This window comes from Thamnophis elegans, chromosome 2 (genome assembly GCF_009769535.1).
Source record: "Thamnophis elegans isolate rThaEle1 chromosome 2, rThaEle1.pri, whole genome shotgun sequence".
In the NCBI taxonomy this organism is placed as follows: Eukaryota; Metazoa; Chordata; class Lepidosauria; order Squamata; family Colubridae; genus Thamnophis; species Thamnophis elegans.
The window spans coordinates 170,414,712-170,436,804 of record NC_045542.1 but is presented as its reverse complement, the minus strand read 5'-3'; the positions used below and the strand labels follow the sequence as shown (position 1 = coordinate 170,436,804).

Sequence of the window (22,093 nt, the reverse complement as noted above, 5' to 3'; positions counted from 1 at the left end):
GCAGTTCGAATCCCTAGTGCTGCGTAATGGGGTGAGCTCCCATTACTTGTCCCGCCTTCTGCCAACCTAACAGTTCAAAAGCATGTAAAAATGAAAGTAGAAAAATAAGGACCACTTTGGTGAGAAGGTAACAGTGTTCCGTGCACCTTTGGCATTTAGTCATGCCGGCCACATGACCATAGAGATGTCTTTAGACAGCGCTGGCTATTCGGCTTTGAAATGGAGATGAGCATAACTCATCAGGAACGACTAGCACATATGTGTGAGGGGAACCTTTACCTTAAAGAGATTTGAAGAGAAAGATGGAGCATTGGTGGGTTCCTACCGGTTCATCCTGGTTCAGCCGAACGGGTAGTGGTATGGCGGCCTGGGTTGCTGAAACCAGCAGCGACCCAGGCCTGCCATGCCCCCGAACTGGTTCCCCGGTCTCTTCTGCCATCACCGGCATGTTTCTGCATATGCGCAGAACAGTTTTCAGTCAACTGTGTATGTTCCGCAATGCACAAAATGTCCTGTCAGCGAACCGGTAGTAAACCGGTTAGGAACCCACCACTGATATGGATGCCTTGCATTTTTTAGACTGACAATATATTACTTGGAACCTTGACACAATGTACCTGGTGCACAGAGAAGAGAGTTGAACACCACTTCTTTCTCGATTCCCTCAGGCTTCACCGGAACAGGAAGGGAAGGAAAAAGGGAAAGGTGAACGGGAGTGTTAGAGTCATTTAGAAAAATCGCTGTGGACACAACGTCTGAGTTAAGTAGACGAGCACCAAGAGGAAATGCAGTTGAAACAATTAACAAGAGAGGTGAACCATCAAGGGGAGCACTTAGAATTCATATCACTGGAAGCTCAAACAGAATTGCTTTGTGTTGTTTCCGAACAAGGTGATTTCTGAGGGTGAAGGTTCGTTCTCCGAGCTTGTGGGTTGTTTTCCGAACTTTTCATTGCCAGGCTAGGTAACGTCTTCAGCAGATTCTCGGGGATGTCAGTGTCATAAAACCCCTTTTTATGTAAAGCCTTGACTCCTCCCTTTTTCTGTCATTTGCTGGCTTTCTAAAAAGATCCCCTTTTTGTTGTAGCCATTTCTGCCACTTTGGTTGCCTTTCTTATAGCAGCCATGTTTTCTATTGTAAGATTCGTAATCCAAAGGAGAAGAAAGCGAAAAAGAGCGGGGGGAGATAAATAGATCACTAACAAGATCCCTTCAGATCTTCTCCCAAGGAGCAGCACTCCAGAGCTCAGAGAAGTGATCTCACAGCTTCTTTTCTTGGCCTGGGAAATTCTACTAACTGGGATAAATTGTTGGCTGTTGGTATTTTCCTTAGAATCATCTCTGACATTTAGCACAGATATCCAATATTGCTTTACCCAGACGTCTGTGTCCCCTCATTACCCAGCCTGGGTTTAAAGCATCCCACATACCTCAACTAATAATGATTTGATCACGGTTTCTTTGTTTCCAACGTTGGGCACCTCCACTACTTCATTTCCACAGAGCTGATTTGAGGTCACGGCCTCTGCGCTTGCTTTGAAGTGTATTTCCCCTGGAACAAAAATGGTTCACCTCATTACAATATGCTACCTTTATGTAGTAATGGTATGTGAGTGGTGTGGTGGCCTAGAGGTGCAGCTCTCACCTCACAATCAGGAGGCTATGAGTTCAAACCTAGGGAGAGGCAGATATTTCTCTCTCTGGGCATAATGAGAATATATCTGCTGAAAAGAACTCCGCATTGGTGTCAGGGAGGGCATCCGTCCAGTAAACGCTCAGCTGCATTCAGCTGCCCAAACTCTCTTAATCTTTTTGATTATTGAAATCATTAAAAGATGAGGTCAAGGTTTTTTTTCAAAGAATTTTGAAACTAACTCTCAAAACAATTAACATAGACATATAAGCACATGAGCAGATCATAATCCAATAACAATGACTTGGAAGGGGCAGAGGAAAAGGGGGGAATGGACTTTAAATCCAAGAATATTGAAAAAAAAGTTTTCAGCAATAAATGGAAAAGGAATTGACATATTTCTTCCAGGAAAATAGAAAGGAGGACATATCATTACAGAACGTATGGGACACTTGCAAAGCATATATCAGAGGCCTTGTAAGGACATACTTAGGGAAAAAGAATAGGCAGAACAGACAAACTCAAAAGAAGTTGGAATCAGAGTACAAAAGTTTGGAGACGGAGCTGCAGAAAAATCCACAAAATAAAAAAAGTAAAAAAGTAAAAAATATGAGGGAACTACAAAAACATAAATTGAACCTGATAGAAAATGAGGACTTGGCAAATAAAATAAAATCAGCAAAACAAAACTTTTTTGAAAATGCAAATAAACCAGGATGTTGGCTGGCTTACAAGATGAAAAAGGAAAGAGAAAAAAGGCTAATAAGTCAATTGGTGGATGGAGAAGGGAATATACAACATTTAAATGAAAAAAGAGAAAAATAATTGAGAATTTCTACCATAAGTTGTATCAACATGAGAGGGTACCAGAAGGGAAAATAGGACAATATTTAGAGAAAACCAGAATAACCAAAATCCCAGAAAAATTTAAGAAGGCATTAGAAGAAAGAATTACAATAATGGAGGTAATAGAAGGCATCAAAAGGCAAAAGAAGGGGAAAACACCAGGACCAGATGGATTATCAGCAGAACTGTACCAAACACTACAAGAAGTATTAAGCGGGGGCTTAGCAGTGAGAAGACGGACTTTCAGGCATTTCCTGAATGACCATCTATACCGGAGTCTTTTTTGGAGGATTCGTTTGAATCTAAGCTGTCCCGTAGAGACAGTGACGTGGGGGGAACTCCAGTGGTCCCAGAGATGTTCACAAAATCTCTGGGAACCTAAGGAAAGCCTTCCTAATCCAGTGACTTCCGGATCGGCTCGATGCCGACTGCAACTGCAAAGGCCCAGAGAGAGAGCTGAATATGAACATGTCGTTTGATGTGAGTTTTAAATCCTTTTTTCTTGTTGGAAAGAGAACACTCTAAATTTGGAAACTTAGTTTAAAATAAGGCTGATAAGTGAGAAAAGCGGCGGTGATAAATGTTTGCCATTTGGAAGTTTATTTTTCTGTTCCTTTTTTTTAATTCCTGGAAGCCGGGCTGGACTTTCCTGTAATTTGAATCGGCTTTTTGCGTTCCTTCTCTTTGTTGTCGATACCTTTAACTTTGAATTGAATGGGGCACTAAATCTCAAACTTAAAGTGCTTTGAAGATCTGGTTTTTTTCTTGTTTGTTTTTCTTCATTGCCTTTTAGCCCTTTTGATGTTTTTTTTTTAACAATTAGTAATTAACAAACGCCACAACGGACTAAAACAAGCTATAAACTACAAACTACAAGCCAACACTGCCATCTTGTGGACTCGAACTTTGTTATTAAAATCCCCCCTGTAATGCATTGGATTTACGTGTTTACGCAGCTGGGAACCTGTGAGATAAAACAGCAAAGCTGAGAGTGACCTTGGAGAGACTCTTATCTTAGGGGGGGGGGGAAAGAGTCCGGAAAAAATCATTTGTTTTAGCTTGTTGGCATCCTTTCATCTCCCAACACCATTCTCATATTACCGGCTGTGGAGAAATCGACATTGAGTTTTTCTTTTTTGATCATCACCATCGACCTTTTGATCTTTTACATTTTTTTTTCTTTTCTGTTTGGATTATTCTTTTTAACCTTTGGATCACCTCTTGGCTATTTACATTTTTTCTGCTTCTTTCTTTTCTCACTTGTAACTGAAGCACCCCTTCTCCCCTTTTTGGAGGGGGGGTGTCTTCCTTTTCTTTTTTACTATTTCATACTCTCTTATTTATATATATATATATTATTGCATTCTTACTGCACTTCATCTTTGAAACAAAAAAAAGCTCCCTTTTCTTTCCTTCCTCTTCTCTCCCTTCTCTCTTTTCCTTCCCTTTCTCTTTTCCCCCTTTTCTTATCTCCCCCCCTCTCCTCTGTGTACTTTACGTACTTAATCCACCATACCTATAACCCTCCACCCTCTAATACTAATTGGCTATGAGTAGAAAAGCAGCTGCCTCTGGCTTTACATCAACCCCTGCCCCCTCACCTGCGGGAGGCCATAGGACAACACAGACGATGTCCCATCAGGAAAAAGAGAAGGAAGCCAACTTTGAAATACTTATACAAATGATGCAGAAAATGCAAGCAGGAAACGATACCCTTGTAAAAAAAATGGAGGCAATGGAACAACAAAACCAAAGCATAGTACAAAAAGTTGATAATATGGAAGGAAAAGTAGAAAGTATACACAACTGGATGCTGAAATACGAAAATAGGATTCAAAAATTTGAAAATAAGATTCAAGAAGGAGAGAAGAAAACTGAAAAGCTAGAGATCAGACTCAGTGATGTAGAAAGAGAGAGCAGTGGAATATTAAGATGGGAGATGGACAGGTCTGAATTTTTTTTAAGATTTCAAAACATAGAAGAAGAAAAAGGAGAGGACTTAGTTCAGATAATTTCAAATATTTTGATAGATGTTCTGGGGATGTCCCAGGACCAAATAAAAGAAACAATTGATGAGACTTTTAGAGTATACACAAGATATGCAATGAGAAATGCTCTCCCAAGGGAAGTGCATGTAAGATTTACTAAGAAAACAATTAAATCACAAATCTTACAGAAAATGAGAGATAGAAAATTAGAATATAAAGGTAAGGAGATTGTAGTACTCAAACAAATCCCAAGAGAGGTGAGAGAGAGGAGAAGAGAATATCAATTTCTGACCAAAGCATTGATAAAAAAAGGTGTTAACTACAGATGGCTCATACCGGAAGGTTTATTATGTACTTGGCAAGGACAAAGACACAGGATAGATACAACTGAGAAGGCAGAAGCTTTCTACGAAGAATACCTTAGAGAAACGGCGGAGAAAGCCGGGAAAGACGATGCAGTGATACAAATACTGGAACCACCTGTAACCGCGACCGAAAAAATAGAAGGAGCAGTAGGTGGAAGTGAGAAAGAAGGGGAGACAGGGAATGGGAGCCGCAAAGAAAAACGAGAACCTAGATCCACTAGAGCGATAAACCCTGTATATAAAGTATAAACATGGAAGAAAGAAAAATGATTACAATTAACATTAATGGACTCAATTCGGTAACTAAAAGGAAGAAAGTATTCCATAAATTAGAGAAATTACAACTTGACATAATTTGTCTGCAAGAAGTACATATTCAAAAGAAATATGAACATTTAATAACTCAACCAAAGCTTGGGAAAATGTTTTCATCATTGGCAAATTGTAAGAAAAGAGGAGTGGTCTTCTATATTAAAGGCAACATCCCAACAAAAGTAGTATACGCAGAGGAAGAGGGAAGAATTTTGATGGTGGAAATTATGGATACCAAAAAGACACTCCTAATTGGAATCTACGCCCCCAATGAAAAACAAGATGAATTCTACAAAAAACTACACAAAAAAGTTTTGGAACTAGACTATGCTGATATTTGTATGATGGGAGACTTTAATGGCATTGTGAATCAAAATATGGACTATAAAACACATAAAACAAAAAAATTAAATAGGAAGCCTCTGCTGAAATCTTTTTTTAGGATGACAGTTGAACTAAATTTAAAAGATATATGGAGAGAAAGAAACGCTAAAAAAGAACAATATACCTTCTACTCAAATAGACATTCTTCATTCTCTAGAATAGATATGATATGGGTCTCAGCGGAGTTGAGCTCCAACATAAAAGAATTTGAGATTGAAGCAAGTACCTGGGCGGACCACAATCCAATTTCAATTAAATGGAAAGGCCAAAGGGCAAGATCTAGATGGACACTAAATAACACTATATTGAAAGAAAAAGAGTTTGTACAAAAAATGGAAAAAGAGCTAGTCCTTTTTTTAAAAGAAAATAGGAAAGAAGATACGTCGTTGCAGAATCTCTGGGACACAATGAAGGCTGTTATCAGAGGTTTGACAATAGATTACACAAGGAAGAGAAACTCAAAAAAAAGACAAATGCATAAAGCTTTAGACAATGACTATAAAATACTTGAAAGAGACCTACAGAGAGCACCACAAAAAAAAGATGTTAAAATAAAAATGGACATAATTAAACACAAAATGGACCTATTAGAAAAGGAAGAACTGGCACAAAAAATTAAAGGTGCCAAACAGAATTATTTTGAAAATGCGAACAAACCAGGCAGGTGGTTAGCATATAAGATGAAAAAAGAGAGAGAAACAAAGAAAATACTTCAACTAAGAGATAAGCAAGGAGAAATTCAATATGGAAATACCGAAAAAAAAATATTATACATGACTACTACGTTAAACTCTATGAACAAGAGAAGGTGGAGGAGGGACGAGTCAAAAAGTATTTACAAGATGCCAATCTCCCCCAGGTACCAGATAAAACTAGAACAATGTTAGAAAGAAAAATAACAATGATGGAACTAACAGAGGCACTTAAAAAACAAAATAATGGGAAAGCCCCAGGACCAGATGGCCTACCCGTGGAATTCTACAGAACATTTGAAGAAATTTTGACCCTCCCACTCCTACAAGTCATGAATGAAGTGATGACTGAGAACCAAATACCGAAGTCATGGTCAGAAGCGTATATCACATTACTACCCAAGGAAGAGACTGATTTAACACAAATCAAGAATTATAGACCAATTTCTTTATTAAACTCAGACTACAAGCTATTTGCATCTATACTAGCTGAGAGACTTAAAAAATACTTAAATGGCTTCATCCATTCAGATCAAAATGGCTTTTTACCTAAAAGACAAATCAAAGACAATATGAGAATAATTTTGAATACCTTGGAATACTATGAGGCCCACCCAGAAAAACAATTGGCACTGATGTTCCTCGATGCGCAGAAGGCCTTTGATAATGTGAATTGGCAGTTTATGTTTTTGCAACTGGAGCAGATGAACTTTGGCAAGAAATTCACTCAAAGTATACGAACGATATACCAGAAACAAGCAGCAAAGATAATGGTAAATGGAGAACTAACAGAACCGATTGAAATAAAGAGAGGTACAAGACAAGGCCGCCCACTATCACCGCTACTCTTTGTCCTAACACTAGAGGTCTTAAATAGAAAGATCAGAGAAGAAGAAGAAATAAGAGGAATGAAAATTAAGAGAGAAGAGTATAAACTGCAAGCGTTCGCAGACGACTTAGTTTTCATTCTTGAAGATCCATTAGAAACCGCACCCAAATTGTTAGAAAGAATAGAGGAATATGGAGAAGTAGCAGGCTTGAAAATAAACAAAGATAAAACAAAGATCATGACAAAGAATATCCCAGCTACACAAAAGGAACAGTTGTCAGAAATGTTGCAGATCCAAAACACAAGTAAGATTAAATATTTGGGGATACATTTATCACCTAGATGTAGCACTCTTAAAGAGGATAATTATACCAGATTAAAACGACAAATAGCAATCGATTTGGAGAAATGGGAAAACTTGCATTTATCAATGATGGGAAGAATTTCCACAATTAAAATGAACATTTTACCTAGAATTCTATATCTGTTTCAGACAATCCCAATTAGACTGGGTAAGGATTTTTTTCTAGACTTAAATAAAATAGTTTTGAAATTTATTTGGCAAGGGAAAAAAGCTAGAATAAAGCTTAAATTACTACAAGATGTTAGATCAAGAGGAGGTTTTGGTTTACCCGATTGGGAGCTATACTATCAGGCAGCAAACCTGATGTGGATTAAGAAGTGGATATCATTAAAAAACTCTAGATTATTGAACGTAGAAGGTCACGATTTGCTGTTGGGATGGCATGCTTTCTTATGGTATAAGGGAACTAAACCACATGGTTATTTTAGAAGACATTATATAAGGGAGGCGTTGTTGTTAAATTGGGAAAAGATTAAAAAATTACATTATTTAAAAATTCCAGTCTGGACATCAACAATTGAAGCATTCTCGTATCCGATAATACATAAAAAGGAACAAACAGTTAGATATATAGAATTATTGAATACAGAGGGTGAGCTCAAATCTAGTCAAGAGTTGAAGCAAGAAGGGATGGAAATGAACTGGTATTCATATGTACAGATACAATCTAGATATAATGAAGATAGAAAAACTAAAGGTCTCTATAATAAAATGACTGAGCTAGACAAAATTCTAACAGGTACCGATGAAAAAGTAATTAAAAAACTATATGGATATTTATTGGAGTTTAAATTGCATGAAGAACAAGTTAAAGAAACTATGATTGCTTGGGGGAAAAATTTTAAGTATGGGATTGATTTAGAGAATTGGCAGAAATTGTGGTCTCAAAATTATAAAATGACAATGTCTACTACATATAGAGAAAACTTGTATAAGATGTTTTACAGGTGGCATCTACCCCCGACCAGAATCGCAAGAATGTTCAAGAATCAGAAAAGTGTTGGAAATGTCACCAGATACCTGGCTCATACTACTACATGTGGTGGACTTGCACTGAAGCCAAAAGATACTGGACTAAAATCCACATGTGGTTGGAGAAAATGATGCACAAACAAATAGACTTTAAACCAGAGGTCTTTTTATTGGGAATTTTACCAGAAACCTACAACAAAGACTAAAAATATTTGATTGTAAATGTGTTAACAGCAGCCAGAATTGTATTTGCAAAAAACTGGAAAAATGAAACAATACCAAAAGAGGAAGAAATCATTCGAAAAATAATGGACTGTGCCGAAATGAGTAAATTGACATTTGAAATTAGAGAGCAAGAGGATGAACAATTTTATAAGATATGGGACTTGTTTTATCAATGGCTAAGGGGAAAAAAACAAAATTTTGGAAATGAAAAATGATACACTTATGCCCTAATTGGAAAAAGTAAATGATGATATAATTATGATGTGAAATAATTCAACAATGATATAAGGAAGTACTAATATAAGGTCTGGTGATATAATGTATAAGGTTAAGAACTTACTATAATGATATTTCGCTGCTGATAAGGCAATTCTAATAGGGGAACAAATGAAAACTGGTATATATAGGCAGCGATGCCTTGTTGAACAATGAAGGAATAAGATCTCTGTTTGAAGGTATGAAATGCAAGGTTAACAATGAATAGAAGTATATTCTCTGGGGGAAAACAATGCTAATGTTAACTGAATATATATTGTAGAAGGAAAATGAGGCCTTTAGTTACATTAGAGGAAATATCTGAGATGGTAAATATTATTTGAAGATGTAGATGTTAAAACAACCGTAACCAAACGACATGCTGCATGTGATGATGGCTCCCCCCCCCCTTTTTTTGGACTTTTTTTTGTCTTTTTTGGCCTCCCCCCCCTCCCCCCACCTTTTTTTTCTTGTTTTATTTTATTTTTTTATTTTTTTTAAACCCTAGCTTATTGTGGTGCTTATTAAATATACAACAGAGAGATACGGGATGTATAAACTTAGTAGGGATGCACCTGTGATTAAACGACATATTGTATGTGAAGATGGGTTTCCCCTCCCCCCCTTTTTTTCCCCATCCTCTCCCTTTCCCATTGTTGTCTGTGTAACAAAAAATAAAAATAATTTAAAAAAAAAAAGAAGTATTAAGCAAGGTAATGTTGGAACTATTCATTGACTTATTAAGGGAGGCAAAAATGCCAGAAACATGGATGGAGGCATATAATGCTTATACTAAAGAAGAGTCAGATCCACAACAAGTGAAGAACTATAGCCTTATTTCACTATTAAATGTGGATTATAAAATTTTTGCATCAATAATGGCAGAAAGAATTAAGAGACTTTTAAATGAATTTATAAACATTCACCAAAATGGATTTCTCCCCAAGAGACAGATCAGAGACAATATGCAAATTGTTTTGAACTTGAAAACTAGAAAAGCAAATGGCATTGTTATTTCAGGATGCTCAAAAGGCCTCTGATAATGTGAACTGGCAATTCATGATAATGCAACTTCAAATGATGGGATTTGGTGAGGGATTCATAAAAATGAAGATGAGGTCAAGGTTGACTCAGCCTTCCATCCTTCCGAGGTGGGTAAAATGAGGACCCAAAATTGTTGGGGGTAATAGGCTGACTCTGTAAACCGCTTAGAGAGGGCTGCAAAACACTGGGAAGCAGTATATAAGTCTAAGTTCTATTGCTATGATGGTGATGATGTAGTAAGGGTACGTAGAAAGAACCAAGAAAAAATTGGGCAAAGAGAACCTGCTAAGGGGAATGGTCAGATAAGATACAATAGACCCTGCAGCTGGATAGTGAGGAGAGCAAGAGGATCAGAAGAGAATCTCTATAGCATTGGTGGCTAACCTCTTTGGCATCAAGTGCCGAAATGGGAGCATGTGCATGCCAAAAAGGCATCAAGTGCCAAAATGTGTGCACGCACATGCACATGTGTGGGAAACTGGAAGCTCAGTTTCCCAGCGCATGGATGTACCATGGCCATCTGGTCTTCTGGTTTCTCATGTGCATGTGCACATGAAGACCAGCTGGCCACCACGTGCATGCATGCCAGGAAACTGCTCTTCCGGTTTCCGATGCTCTCACGTGGGCGAAGACCAGCTGCCTGATGCACGCACCAGAACTCTGAAGACCAATGGGCAACAGTTGCATGCCAATTCCAACAGGCACGTCATTGCTTCACTACAGTGATGGATTCCAGATCCTGTTGCAACCAGCGCGCACCTGCATACTTTCCACCCGTGATGCTCCAGCTGATTGACGGAGCGTCGCGCAGGTGCCGTATGCTCCGTGTGCATGCTCGGAAGCCCTGAACAGTTCAAATACCGGTAAGGAGAGCAGGCGGGAGTGTAGGCCCTCCAGAGCACAGTACTGGAATGGTACCTGGTCCTCAAATAGGCACCAGTACGCCCGTACCACGGCATACCGCCTGAACCCGCCACTGGTTTACTATCACGCCTCTATTTCTTGGGCTCTAAAGGAGGCAGCGGGAGAATTGAACTTTCAGACTTGTAAGACTCATGTCAGCCTTACTAGGTAGATCAGGCAGGAAACACAACCTGATGCACTAATTCTATTTCACTATAAATCTACATTAGTAGAATCTTGTATGTAGATTCTTTCTCACATGCATTATAATCCTTAGGAGGAAATGATATAATTAAAACTCTGCTCCTTGATTTACGTTACACATGGAGGGAAAAGTTCATCTTCTAAGTAATGGCTCCACTGTTAGAGTTGCCTCTTACCTAGAATTTTAGGGGTGATCATCCATGACACCGTTTGTCTTCCGTTTGCACAGATACAATAGGAATCCTCCATCTTCTCCATCGGAAATGCCTCAAAGTCATCAGAAGGAGTCAGAGATATTCTGACCTGTCCATTTGGAAAGAAAAAATAGTTCAATGGGAAATCTATACATCCCGCTTGCAGTGCAGAGAAAAAGCTCATAATCATCATTTCCCATGAGGCCCCTGTGAGCCTTTCAAAAAGGCCCTGAAAACATGGTGTCTTCAACAACATTGGGGATCCCACGAAGAGCCTTCACAATAGTCATACTATCATTAGGTGAATGTTCTTTTCCCCCAATTTTGCTTTTATTTATTTGTTAAGTTTTTAACACCTGTGAGAGTGTCTGAATATTTGTTTGCTTGTTGGACTTTTATGCCACCATCTTCTCTGTACACACGCATACACACACACATATACCAGGGACGTGCAGTCACTAAAGGCAGGAGAGGCGTGGCCTCACCAGTCATGAGGAAAAGGAAAGAATTTTAAAGAATTTTTAAAAAATAATTAAAGCCAAGGTAGTTGCTACCAGATTCACAGTGACTTGGAACAGTGCGTAGTGTTAACTATAGGAGGAGGCCAGAGAAAGAGGGGCCTCCTGTGCATAAGCAATTTTTTGCCTTTTAAGAGTTAAGCAAGGGTTAACAGGCAAAAAATTTCGTATAGGAAGGTCCCACAGCAGTCATTAAACACTCCTTACCCGGATGCAGGAAGTCAGGTAGGAGGAGACAGTAGCATTGAGTAGGAAGGCTTCTCCTCGCACCACAGAGTATGGGAAGGTGAATTTAATAAAGAACGCCTTGGAAGTCTGCAGAAATGTGGGCTGGGCGAGGTCAAAGCCTGTGTCTGCTGAAAGACAGAAAGCTCCAGCTTTCCATTTGGTGATGGTGCCCGGGATGGTCACAGGAACAGCAATCTCTTCGGGTTCTTCAGATACATCCCTCTTTCTACTAGAACTATGGACTTGAGAATGGCTATTTCTTTGAGAACCACTGTAGGACACAAGAGAATAGAAAGTGAGGGAAGCAGTCCACTGCAGGTAGTCCTCGACTTACAACCATTTATGACCATTTTCACACTTACGATCATTGTCATCTCCTCATGGTCATGTGATCAAAATTTGGACACTTCCCACAGTGAGAAACAAATGGCCTTGATATTTATTGACACACAAAAAAGCGTCCGACAATATTAAATGGGATTTTATGTTGTTCCAGTTAAAGTACATGGAATTTTGTGAAAACTTCATAAATATGTTTAAGGCCATTTATTGCAATCAAGTGGCCAGAGTGGTAATAAATGGGGATACAACACAAAGCTTAAAAATCCAAAAAGGCGCAAGGCAAGATTGCCCACTATCACCACTATTATTGGTATTCGTGTTGGAGGTCTTGACTAGGATAACTTGAAAAGATGAGCAAATTAAGGGTCTAGAAAGTACAAAGGAAGTATTTAAGCTCCAAGCATTTGCAGATGACCTTTTGTTATGGAAAAACCATTGCGGTCTGGTAGGAGGCTAATGGAAGTACTGGGAGAACATGGGGAAGCAGCCAATCTGAGGGTAAATAAAGAAAAAACTAAGATGTTAGTGAAAAATATGACTAATGGGCAGAAAAATGAATTGGTTGAGAGAATAAACATTCAAATAGGAAAGAAAGTGAGATATTTAGGAATACAATTAATGGCGAGATGCGTAACACTCAAAGCAGATAATTACAATAAACTACTTGATAAAATTAAGGCGGATTTAGAATGGTGGAAAAAGTTACAGCTCTTCTTCATGGGGAGAATAGCAACAGTCAAAATGAACATCTTACCCAAAATACTTTTTTTATTTTAAAATATACCCATAAGATTGGAGAAAGAATATTTCAGAAATGTAAACAAAATGGTATCTAAATTTATTTGGCAAGGAAAGAGGTCCAGAATTAAATTGAAACTTTTACAAGAGTCCAAGGGTCTTGTGATCCCTTTTCATGACCTTCAGACAAGCACAGTCAATGTGGAAGCCATTCACTTAACAACCCTGTCACTAATTAACAAGTTGTAAAATGGGGCAAAATTCACTTAACTGTCTCGCTTAGCAAGAGAAATGTTGGGCTCAGTTGTGGTCCTCAGTCACTCCCTGCAATGAACTCCATCAAGGCGACATAGGATAATCGCTCACACTGATTACAAGGAGCCGCTTAACACCAGTGGTGGGTTTCAAAAACTTTTAGAACCTAGTCTGTAGGTGTGGCCTGTTATGTGGGAGCGGCTCAGTGGTCATGTGATCAGGTGGGAGTGGCCAAGTTGGAAAATGGGGTGAAACTCATTTAACGAGGCTCTTGCTTAGCAACCAAAATTTTGGGCTAAATTGTGATCATAACTTCTCTTTCTTTTTCTTTCTTTCTTTTTTCTTTCTTTCTTTCTTTCTTTCTTTCTTTCTTCTTTCTTTCTTTTTTCTTCCTTCTTTCTTTCTTTTGCCTCTCCCTCCCTCTTTCTTTCTTTCTTTCCTTCCTTTATTTTTCTTCCTTCCTTCCTTCCTTTCTTGTCTCGGTCTCTCTTTCCCTCTTTCTTTCTTTCCTTCCTCTTCCTCTCTTTCTTTCTTTCTTCCTTCCTTCTTTCTTGTGTCTCTGTCCCCCACTTTCTTTCTTTCTCTTCTTTCCTTCCTACTTTCCTGTGTCTCTCTCCCCCACTTATTTTCTTCCTTCCTTCCTTTTTTCTTTTTTGTGTCTCTCTCCCCCACTTTCTTTCTTTCTCTTCATTCCTTCATTCCTTCTTTCTTGTCTCTCTCTCTCTCCAACTTTCTTTCTTTCTTTTCTGTCTTTTTCTTCCTTCCTTCCTTCCTTTCTTGTGTCTCTCCCTCTCTCTTTCTTTCCTTCCTTTCTCTTCCTCTTTCTTCCTTCCTTCTTTCTTGTATCTCTCCCCCACTTTCTTTCTTTCTCTTCCTTCTTTCCTTCCCTCCTTCCTTCTTTCTTGTGACTTTCTCTCCCCAACTTTCTTTCTTTTTCTTTCCTTCTTTCTCTTTCTCATTCTTTCCTTCTCTTTCTTTCTCTTTCTATCTTTGTCTCCTCTCTCTCTCTCCCTCTCTCTCTCTCTCTCTCTCTCTCACACACACACACACACACACACACACCATTTCCCTCATGTCTGCCACTGGACAGCTCTTAAAGAGAAGTGTAAGGACTGCTGCCTTGTGAGAGGGTTGGACTAGATTACCTCCATGCTTTCTTGCATCTATGTGTGTTCTCTATCCCATTTAGTCACAAACAGCCCCATTCAATTTAAAGCTGGTTGCTGTTTCTAGGGGGCACAGAGCCCTGGGGGAATCTAGTGGGGTAGGTGCATCCCAGTTTTTCCTCCCTCTGCATGGATTCCCCCCCCCCCATTGGAAACAAGGCGGCTGTCAAAGATAAGGGAGCACATGCCACGTGGGCTTCTCCCAATCCTCCACTCTGGCAAAGGAAGTGGGTGGGCAGGGCAAGCCTGATGCAGACAGGTGGGGCAAGTGAGCAAGCAGCGACTGGGCAGGCGTGGGGAGCGATCAAGGGAGCAGGCCATGGGAGGGAGTGTTCCAGTACACAGCCTCCGGAAGAACAGGTACAGGAAGACATGCTAAATTTTATGAATGGGTACGGGCGTACTGGTGCATACCACTGAAACCCACCCCTGCTTAACACTTGCTTGAAGTTATGTGTCCCCCACCCCAAAGCTACACATTTTCAAAGTTATAATGGCTGCACACATGCGCATTCACATGCACAAACCCACCAATCTCATTATTACATTTTGGGCACTTGGCAACCAGTCATCTGAATCCTCAGGGGTCACATGATTGAGATTTGCAGTGGTTTGTTTTTTTTGCTGATTTCTGGCATTTAGTTCTGGTTTCCAACAAGCAACCCCCATTGGGGAAAAATGATTTTTTTAACAATCATAGTATTTGTTTAATGACCATGGCAAAAAAAAAAATCAGGCCCAGATCATTGTGCCTCAATTTACAACTGCAATGATTTATGACCATAATTCCATGCTCAATTAGGATTATAAATTTAGCACTAACCATACATTTTTTGGGGGAGGGGGGATAGCAGCATAAAAGATTGATCAGTCCTGGAGCAATGAATCAGGTATCTAACACAATAACGCAGGTTGACCTCAACTTACAGCAGTTCATTTAGTGATCATTCAAAATTACAACGGCACTGAAAAATGTGACTTATGACCATTTCTCAAAGTTACAACCTTAAAACAAGTGATAAGGACTCTCCTTTGAAATTTAAAGTTCTGTGGCATTTAACAAAAAGTTATTATTACCGGAGAGTCCAGCCTGCTCGGCGCCATTTTAAAAGCCTCTAAGTAAATAGATTTTCAGAGGAAAAAAAAGAAGCTAAAATCTTGATAAACAATTAATGTCCACGCAAACGGATTCAGCTCGTGATAAGATCAAATCAATCAAAGCTTTGAACTGAGTGGGGGAGACCTACTTTGTACCGCACAAGGCAGTTTGAAATTCCCAGCACGGACCCCGTTCTGCTTTGGGCTGGGCCCCCTCTCTCTGCAGGCACAAAAGCTGCAAAAATCAAAGAGCATTTGCCAGCAAAACTATTTCTTCTTCCCTTCTTGCCTGAAGGATAAGAAAACCTGTTAAGACATCAGATGGATGATCATCTAAACAGGTACGTTACTAGGAATTCGGGGACGGCTAATTTTTAAGCTGCCACCATCAGCAGGCTCCTCCCAGGAAGTCCCAGAAATATTGGATTACGACTGCCTTGGTGCTCAGCCAAGCCAGCTCAAACTTGCCATGGGGAAGGATGGGAGGGGGGATCTATAGCCCTCCATGCTTGGAAGCCCCCCTAGGTTGGAAAAATTGGTCTCCATGGGAACCTCTTAGGCCCGTGATGGCAAAGCTGTGGCACTCATGCCAGAGGTGGCATGCAGAGCCTTCTTTGCAGGCACGGGAGCTGATGCCCCAGCTCTGCTGTGCATGGGCATGCAACACCCACTGGCCAGCTGGTCTTCGGGTCTCTGCTCTTCATGGAGGATGGGGTGCCTGCACGGAGGATGTGTGCAGGATGCACGTCATTGGATTTTGAGGATGCACACATGTGCACTTTGGGCACTTAGTGCTGAAACAGTTAGCCATCACAGTCTTAGTCTATGCCATCTACTTACTTTATAATAACCAGGTCCCATATCCACGTTTCAGGAAAGAAGTGCCGAGGTGTCCTTTTAGGGGCCGCCTCAACCTGAGGAGTGGCAGCATCAAAAGCAACTTCAGGGACTGGTTGGAACCATTCTCTGGAGAACATAAAACCTAGGAGGAACAAATTTTGGAAGAGGTTCAAACTTTACTGGCATCACTGTAATACAGAGAGAAAGCCATTTGATGAGTTGCACTTGGAGGTTACTAGTCCCTCCTCTCCCAGGTCCAGTTTTGGTCTTTGTCTGCATAAATTCATGGCGGATGACTGGAGGCTTTCAGACATTTGAGCAACAGGGAAACAATGTCCAATATTTCACCACTGGAAGCCTCAACCTTTCCACCTTCTTTGCTTCATGGGACTCTATACCAGAGTTCAAACCTCACCTGTAAGATTCCCCTGTAAACTCCATCCTCTTTGTGATGGTTACTATCTATCCCTCAATTAAAATTGTTGTTTGATATCTAAGTATAGACACTCATTTTGTGTGGCTGTGGTATTATTACTATCCTTTCTATCTTTTCTACTGCCCATTCTTACTGGCATCGTATTGTGATTATTATGTAAATGAAGACTCAATCATCCAAGCAGCCCCATGCTCTACATGGGGCTGCCCTTGAAGAGCATCCGGTGACTTCAGCTAGTCCAGAATGCGGCCGCGCGAGTGATCGTGGGCGCACCTCAGTTCGCCCACATAACACCGATCCTCCGTGAGCTGCGCTGGCTACCTGTTGATCTCCGGGTGTGCTTCAAGGTGCTACTTACCATTCATAAAGCCCTCCATGGTAGTGGATCTGACTATTTGAGAGACCGCCTTCTGCCGATTACCTCCCTTCGTCCCATCAGATCGCATAGAGTAGGCCTCCTCCGAATTCCATCCGCCAGTCAGTGCCGACTGGCGACTACACGGAGGAGAGCCTTCTCAGTAGCAGCTCCGACGCTTTGGAACGATCTCCCCATGGAGATTCGTACCCTCACCACCGTCCAGACCTTCCACACAGCCCTCAAGATCTGGCTATCCCGTCAGGCCTGGGGATAACACCCTAATCTCACCCCACCCGAATGTTGAATGAATGTTGTGTTTTATTGTTTTATTTTATTATACTCCACATTTTCTTTTTGTGTTTTGTCTTGCACTCCCTTCCTATAAATTGTAAGCCGCCCTGAGTCCCCTCAGGGAAAAGGGCGGCCTATAAATGTCAAATAAATGACTAAATGACTAAAATCCAAGCCAGAAGTATGTAAAAAAAGTTACATTGTGGCAAACTGGACCAAAGTCCTACTCAATTACTCTTTGACTTTCTGCCTAACCCAAACGTTTCCTTTTGACATAAGGAGTTAAACCTTGATGAGTAATGAAACATCTCAGTTTAGTAAACTTTGGTCCAGTTGCCATGATTTAATCTTTTTACATATTATGATTATTGTTACTCTGTTGCTTTCATGTACATTGAGAACTGTTATACCACAGACAAATTCCTTGTGTGTCTAATCATACTTGGCCAAATGAAGTGTTCTTTTCTGTTCTACTCCACTCCATTCTATTCTAATTAATATCAACCTCTCAGAATTCTATTCTATTCTCTTCTATCTAATTGATGCGAGGAGGGGAGAGGGAGGAAACCAGAAACTAACAAGATGGTGGCTGCAATTGGGTGATCAAAGTCATACCTCTTTAAATGGACAGACATAAAAAGAGAAAGGCTTCAAAAGTTATCAAATACAAATGAGAGAATAGAAAAAAACTGGAATACTTAGAGCATCTAACAGCAAAATATGATGAAAAAATTGACAATGTTTATCAAATGCAAAATGAGGTGATTGAAACCCCAAAAATCAAAGTGGAAAATGAATATAAAGAGATTAAACTGATATTTATGGCAATTGATTTGTTTTTGAAAATGGAAAGAATGGAATATTGAAAGAAGAATTAAATGGAGAGGAAATCTATCCCAAAGGGCAAGATATAGAAAAAGAAGAAGAAGAAGAAGAAGAAGAAGAAGAAGAAGAAGAAGAAGAAGAAGAAGAAGAAGAAGAAGAAGAAGAAGAAGAAGAAGAAGAAGAAATAATTAAAGAATTTATGGACTATGAAATTTTATCGGCAAAAATATTGATAACACTGCTGACAATCAAAGACAAACAGAGTAAGGAAATAGAAAGAGGGCATCAAGATTATATGAGAGATCTTACAAACAAGGAGTTGCTAAGAGAAGTCCATACAAAGTTGATCAAGAAGCTGTTTAGAAGATTAGTACCACAAATGGCAAAAGATATGAGATTGGTTTGTTACTGGAAAGATACAGGTTGATAGATGGAAGAGTATAATTTAAAACTAGTTAAACTTAGTGAAATTTAGTGATAATAGGTATAGTTAAACAAAAAATTGATAATGATAATAATGTATACAATGTGTAGTGTTATGATAAGCAATAATTGGATATGTACATTGAATGATACCCATGAAGGGAAGATCAGAAATCCTTTTGGATTATATCTAAAGGTTAATTTAAAAAAGAACTAAATTGGATAAAGTTAAGGTTTGATTATTAGGGGGAAAATGTTATGATATAGGATATAGTCAAATAAAGAAGGGAAAATGATAATAATTTTTATATATGTATGGGTACAACATAAGGAAACTGGATGTAAATTGTAAACAGTGATTTGGAAAGGAGGATTAGAAAAGTCTGTTATTAAATATTATGGATGCTTAGCTAGAACAGGACATAAGGATTCAGTGTTATTGGAGGATTCTAGAAATAGTAAATGAAATGCCAGTATGTGGTTATGTATTAAATTTTGGTATATTTTATGATGAAACAATTATGGTCAAATAAAAGTAGAGGTATGATGATGGTAACATGTATAAAAATATGAGTTAAAATACTTGATTTAATATGAATTATACTTGATGACGGTGGAAGAGATGCACGAAAGCCTTTTGTAACCAACTGATACACTTTCTACAGTATGTAAAGAAAGAAGATTCTATGTGTTATGTTTGTTTTGAAAATAAAAAATAAAAAAGAAATGTTTAAAAAAGAGAGGGAGAAAAGCTTCACACAGACAGGTCTAGTTGCCATCTTGACATTTTTTTTTAAAAAAAAACCTTTTCTTCAAGGTTTTCTTAACACTAACCCTGAGAATTATGCTTTGTTTAGTGGTGGGCTTTTTTAGCCTATTGATGCTTCAATGGAAGGAGAATCTGTTGCTTTATATTTATTTATATTTATTTATGGTACGTGTCTCTGTACAAGTCAGGATTTGGGTCCTCAACAAGTTAGGAATAGCAAAAGCACTGGTGAGATTTGAACTGCTGGCAGTCGGCAGAATTAGCCTGCAATACTGCATTCTTACCACTGTGCCACTAGGGCTCTTCTCAATTGCTTAAGAGACTTCAGGAAAAGGATTTGGGGACATCAAGAGAAAGTAAGGGGCATTGCCCATGTGGTGACATCGTTTGTAACAATAACACAGGGCAGATCATGTGAATTCTAGGGTACAGAAAAATGAAACAACAAAGCTGGAAGGGACCTTGGAGGTCTTCTACCTGCTGCTTAAGCAGAAGACCTTACACCATTTCAGACACGTGGTTGGCCAATCTCTTCTTAAAAATCTCCAGTGCTGGAGAACCCGGAACTTCTGAACACAAGCTGTTCCACTGGTTAATTGTTCTAACTGTCGGGAAAGACCTGCTTATTTCTAGGTTGGTCCTCTCCTTAATTAATTCTCCACCACTGATTCTTGTCTTGCCTTCAGATGCTTTGGAGAATAGATTGACACCTCCCCTCTTCTCTGTGGCAGCCCCTCAAATATTGGAAGACCACTACCCTAATCCTTCTTTTCATTAGACTAGAGTAAACATACCCAATTCCTGCAACAAAGGAACAACTCCCTCTCAACCCCTCTGGAACAGAGGGACATAGAATCAAATCTCAGCTGTCGGGGTCTCCATCCATGCAAGAGTTCCAGAACTCAATCCTGGAAGTAGCTTGATTGTAAAAGATCCCTTATTACTTTCTCCCCACTCCAGTTCTTACCAACGAAAGGGCAGAAACTTGAGATGCGTAGCCTGGTGTTGGTAAAAATGTTCACGCCGAAGTCCTACCAAACGAAGCAAAGAGCCACTGAGGAACAGTCCTTTCTGCTCATAAAAACTAATGATCATTGTTTATTCTCAGTACGTTCAATATACCCAACCTTAAGGAATATATTATTTTCCAAACCGATTTTTTTTCCCATAATGCTGCATCCTCTGTACATATCGCTGCCCATTTGGGTGGCGCTTAAAGGGACAGACAAGCAACTGATGGAAATTGGCAATACTGCATTCTAACCACTGTGCGATTACGACTCTTAACTCTTGGTGCTGTGATCCACTTAACAACTGTAGCAAGTAAAGTCATAAAATAGGGCAAAACTCACTTAACAAATGTCTCCCTTATCAATAGAATTTTGGGCCTCAGTTATGGTCATAAATTGAGGACCACCTCAGGGGTGAAATTCAGCAGGTTCTGACAGGTTCTGTAGAACTGGTAGCGGAAATTTGAGTAGTTCAGAGAACCAGCAAATACCACCTTTGGCAGGCCCCAGAGTGGGCTGGGAATGGGGATTTTCAAGTATCCTTCCCCTGCGATGCCAACCAAGCCACACCCACAGAACCGGTAGTAAAAAAATTGAATTTCACCATTGGACTACCTGTAAGGTCAGATTAAATCTCAGGGCAAATGTTTAAGAAGGACAAATTATTAAGAAAATAAGGAAAGTATATCGCCATTACCGGGGAAGGAGGGTTCGCTACATCACAGAGATCCCTCCTTCCGGCCCTATGAGTCCCACTCCGAGACCAGATGGTGCAAGTAGTCAGGACCCTGGACTCAGGCTGCTGTTGCTAAATGCCAGGTCTGTGGTACATAAAGCTCCTCTCGTCCGGGACTTAATTTTAGACGAGAGGGCAGACCTGGCATGTATTACTGAAACCTGGCTGGGCCCAGAGGGAGGAGTCCCCCTTGTAGAGCTGTGCCCAGAAGGATTTCAGGTGCTGCACCAGCCGAGAGCCCAGGGAAGGGGTGGGGGTGTGGCCATTGTTATCCAGGAGTCGTTAGTTCCTCGTAGGGTCCCTGCTCCGGAGCTTGTCGGGTGTGAGTCTCTGCTGATAAAGTTGGACCTCAAGGGTCAAGTGGGTCTGCTGTTAACGTACCTGCCTCCCAACAGCGTTGCAGCAGCCCTCCCCTCGCTCCTCGAGTCGGTAGCCGAGCTGGCGATTGAGTTCCCTAGGTTGATGGTCCTGGGGGACTTTAATTTGCCGTCGCTCGGTGAAAACTCTGATGGGGCGCAGGAGTTCATGGCTTCCATGACAGCCATGGGCTTGACCCAAGTAATCCGGGGCCCAACCCATTCGGCGGGTCACATGCTCGTCCTCGTATTCCTCTCGGAGCAGTGGATTGGTGATCTTGGTCTGAGGGGTAACGACATCATACCCCTGTCGTGGTCAGACCACTTCCTACTGAGGCTCGACTTCCGGAGACCAAACCCCCACTGTAGGGAGGAGGAACCGACCAGGTGGTTCCGCCCCAGACGACTTATGGAACCGTTAAGGTTCCAGATGGAGCTTGGGGTTATTCCTGATACTTTCGCCCACAGTCCGGTAGAGACTCTGGTTGCTGCTTG

At 40.2% G+C, this 22,093-nt stretch overlaps 1 protein-coding gene across 5 annotated transcripts in view; it reads right to left on the bottom strand.

Moving 5' to 3' along the window:
* The window catches only part of LOC116503328 (alpha-2-macroglobulin-like), a 183,234-nt gene that overhangs the window by 103,957 nt on the left and 57,184 nt on the right, over nt 1–22,093 (bottom strand). For all 5 annotated transcript variants that reach the window (XM_032209667.1, XM_032209663.1, XM_032209666.1 and 2 more), the window contains exons 17-22: nt 20,464–20,527; nt 16,395–16,536; nt 11,935–12,226; nt 11,192–11,318; nt 1,430–1,551; nt 618–669 (exon numbers count right to left, since the gene is read on the bottom strand). In XM_032209667.1, coding sequence (XP_032065558.1) covers nt 618–669; nt 1,430–1,551; nt 11,192–11,318; nt 11,935–12,226; nt 16,395–16,536; nt 20,464–20,527 — 799 coding nt within the window. The remainder of the gene's footprint in view (nt 1–617; nt 670–1,429; nt 1,552–11,191; nt 11,319–11,934; nt 12,227–16,394; nt 16,537–20,463; nt 20,528–22,093) is intronic.